This window comes from Aplysia californica, unplaced genomic scaffold, assembly GCF_000002075.1.
Source record: "Aplysia californica isolate F4 #8 unplaced genomic scaffold, AplCal3.0 scaffold00296, whole genome shotgun sequence".
NCBI classification, from domain to species: domain Eukaryota; kingdom Metazoa; phylum Mollusca; class Gastropoda; order Aplysiida; family Aplysiidae; genus Aplysia; species Aplysia californica.
This window is the reverse complement of record NW_004797566.1, coordinates 631131-635254: the sequence shown is the minus strand read 5'-3', so window position 1 is coordinate 635254 and position 4124 is coordinate 631131. Positions and strand designations below refer to the sequence as shown.

The window sequence follows — 4124 nt, the reverse complement described above, 5'->3', positions numbered from 1 at the left end:
GTAGTAGTAGTAGTAGTAGTAGTAGTAGTAGTAGTAGTGGTAGTAGTAGTAGTAGTAGTAGTAGTAGGTAGTAGTACTAGTTGTAGTGCAGATAAGATCTTATAAATTTTAGCGCTCACCCCGTACAATTATACAGCTCTGGACGCTTTACAATACAGCCATCTGAAACAAGGTACATTATGCATAAACATGCACTACTTAGATGAACGTTGGCATGTAAGCAATAAATGTTAATACTTTCAAAGGACAGTCAACGACAATTTTCATTATTATTATGACATTATGAACGCAAGAGTTCTATGAACAGGAAGGACATTATCTCGATGTCACTTCATAAGGCATGTTAAAAAATGCTTTTTTTTGGTGTTTTATGATTTTGGACCTTGCCTTTTTTTTTTCATCAAGGGGATATGATATTATTGTTATTGCTGTAGTAGTCCCAAGTACGAGTAGCTGTCATCTCCTTTGGGGTCACGAAGGTTCTTTTTTCTTATCTGGTATTACAATAAGTGAGATGTATTCAACATTTGATCAACTATTCTTGTCGCTTTTAAGTATTGCGATGACTAAGAAAAATCAGTTTGACTACTTTGTCTCACCATTTCCTAGCACTGCGATGTGTTAACGTTTGACTTGTTATTCGTGTTTTGCTGAAGCTTCCAATAAGAAAATCATCCGAGTACTTATTTTATTATATTTTTGTCCTAACCCTCTTTATATCTGACACAACAACTAAATCAATAACAGTATACCTTGTACAATGTAGGTGTTTTTGAGTCTCCCTCACCCCCCAAAAAAACCCCCAACTGATACTACAAAACAATAAAAACAATAACAAACAAACAAACAAATAAACAAAACAACAACAAAACAACAACAAACAAACACAAAGCCCAAAACAATCAAACAAACAATAAAAAAAACTCCCAACAAAAAACAACAACCCCAAAACAAACAAAACAAAACATAAAACAGAACAAAGCAAATCTACACAATTAATTTAGATAATTTCGGAGGCTGGATTCGACCAAACCATTTAGGGTCAACCCGCGACTGAGAGGGAAATACTCGATAAAAATTCTCCTCACTCGGAAGTCGAACTCGGGTCTCCAGCGTGCGATAGCGAAGCGCTTAACCGCTACACCACAGGCCCTTTGTAAATAACAGCATGCTTCGTTATCACCAAACTGAACAAATGTAGTAACAGTAGAGATGAAACAACTACATTAGAAATAAACCACCAACGTAAACAACGCCCTTACCACTGCACCCAAAGCATTAATGCTAGAGCCAACAACATTACGTTTTTGAAAAAGCCTAACGTTACCTAAACAACAACAACAACAATAACAACAACAGCAACAACAACAACAACAATTAGAACAGCAACAGCAGCGGCAACAACAACAACAACAACAACACCAACAACAACAATAATAACAACAGCATCATCATCAACTACAACAACAGCAGCAGCATCAGCAACAGTAGCAACAACAACAACAACAATAACAACAAACAACAACAACAACAGCAGCAGCAACAACAACAACAATAACAACAACAACAATAGCAACAAACAACAACAACAACAACATCTACAAAACAAACAAACCCCTTTTCATCGCGTGACCTGCACCACCTCCCCTACTGTCACCACTACCGACGATGATGACGACAATATCCAACATCACCACCAGCACCTTCACTAACTACGCCATCATTAGTGATAAAACTTCGAATAAAATGACACCAACAATGAAAATAACACTACCCTCTAATCACAACTAAGACAGCTTCAGTAGCAACAACAACAACAACAAAAACAATAACAACAACAACACAAGTCATGATAATAAATCAATAAACACACCGCAACAGATGAACTTATAATAAAAGTACTATCTGACCTTTTCAATCCCCTAATAATTATAACTTAAGAACGCTTTATCATACTTACTAAAAAAGACGCGTTCGTCATGGCCCTTTAAATGACTGGGAAGTCTTTAAAATATTATGAATAAATAATAACCCCCTCAGCCCCTTCTCAGTGATCACTAAACTCTGTTCTTCATTACTACGTCAGACCGTCTTCCTCATCCTTGTCTTTTTTTTTCTATTCCAGAAGACTGCAGTTCGATGGAGGCTTCTGAAATCCAGTCTTTGATCGCCAAAAGTAGAGAAGCTCTCACTTTTGCCTACTGTCCCTACAGCAAGTTTAAAGTCGGCGCAGCATTGTTGACCAAGGAAGGCAAAGTGTTTACAGGTTCCTCGTCGTTTCGTTAAGCTGCTGTGTCCTGTATTAGCGTGTTTACGTTCCCAGTTCTGTTTGTTTTTGTGCCGTTTCGAACTTTTCTAGATGCGGTAAAGATAAACTTTAACCCCCTCGTACTCAATCTACGGTCCTACTACGCACATCCTGGGTCTGAACACTCTCCCAGGGACAACATTTTGGTTGTTTTTCACAAACGGATCTTAAAATGTCGTGAATCTTGGCTCTTTGCCATTCAGTGCGCATTCAAGTACCAACTTTCAAGTGGTAGGACTACATGCTCGCCCTGAAAGGATTGCATTCCAATGACTCCCCCACGCATATGTGACAAGTGAGAACACTCGCAATACAAAGTGTTAAAGGCGCTACGGGCAGCAGATAACGGTTTTTGTGAAGAACGACGTAAGATGTGTGTCTGAGGTAAAATTAAGACCGCAATAAGTTTAAAACAGTTACAACAGTTACAAATGATTAGCTGCACGTAACCTGCAAGCTTTTTAACTCGAGTTTTGTCATATGATACTTGAAGGCTCTTGACACTAATAGAATTGCACTTGGAGTCTCTCAAAGGCACACTGTCATCTGACTATCTACGTGGGAATGTCACATTTTCTGCTGAACAACAAACGACCAAAAACCCCCCCAAACGAATAAACAGAAACAAAAACTAAAACTAAAACAAAACAACCCCCCCCCCCCGGAAAAATGGTCGCCCCCCAAAAAAAAACAAAAAAGCAAACAAAACAAAAATAAAAACAAAACAAACACAAATTAAAGAATAAAAACCCAACCCAATACTTCTACCTAAACCCATGTGAAGCTAAACGCAGTTCAATCTTGCCAGAGTTCTTTTCTTACCCTGTGCTGAGATTTCCATCTAACATGGCAATAATTTGATTTTTATACACACACACACACACACACACACACACACACACACACACACACACACACACGATCCTTTTATCTACGTAGCACGTAAAATCTTCTTTTGCCTTACAGGAAGCCACGTACCGTTTTCGAAGGCACTTTTAACGTTCACTTTTGGGAAGGAATTGATATTTGAATTTTGCCCAGGCGGTGGCACCGAAAGCTCACTCTTTTCGATTTTAGGGGGGCTGCCCAGTTTGTCACAATTTCATTTAAGTATTTGAGTATTGATGACAGTCATAATTACAGCACTCTAACACTGTAGTGGTCACTAAAGTTTTTATTCTCCACCTCCAAATTGGCGGTGAAGAGATAGTCCCTCTAAAAATGTCAATTCAGCTTGTGTTGTTCAATGTGTCTTCCTTTTTTGTATGCAAATCAAAGGAAATTTAATTACTCTGTAAAATTTCAATAATGAATGTTCTTTTGTTAAAAACAATTGAAAAATAGAATTCAATTCATACGATCAATCAATCATTAATTTACTCTTTTTGAGAGTGTCAGTGATCTTCCTTCCTGCAGAGCACTGTCGAGGCCTATGGCAAACTGGGCCAATGACAAATTGGGCGTGTGACAAACTGGCATGCTACTGATTTTAGAACCGCAAAGGAAACTTTAAGTTATGAAATTGTTGTTTCTGGGGCCACCCTAGAAGACTAATTTATACTGCTTACTTCTACCGAGCTACCTGCGAGGATTGTATCTAGGGCTATGATATGTCAAGCAAGACAAAAACACACCATTATAAAAGTAAGTAAAGTGTCCTTCGCACTGGACGTTACGGCGACAGAGTGAAATGTGGGCCATAGAGCGCGTTGACTTTGACTTTTAAGCCCCTTTACTATATTTCTTTCCACTTTAACTTGCACTAACTCTCGCTCGAGTGGTTGAGGGACTGGATAAGGAGGCGGGGGTGGTGGGG

At 38.7% G+C, this 4124-nt stretch overlaps 1 protein-coding gene across 1 annotated transcript in view; it reads left to right on the top strand.

The window, feature by feature from the left end:
• The window catches only part of LOC101854808 (cytidine deaminase), an 11713-nt gene that overhangs the window by 3225 nt on the left and 4364 nt on the right, over positions 1 to 4124 (top strand). The window contains exon 2 of the mRNA XM_013084476.2: positions 2126 to 2266. Within this exon, the coding sequence (XP_012939930.1) occupies positions 2140 to 2266 (127 nt within the window). The 5' untranslated portion in view covers positions 2126 to 2139. The remainder of the gene's footprint in view (positions 1 to 2125; positions 2267 to 4124) is intronic.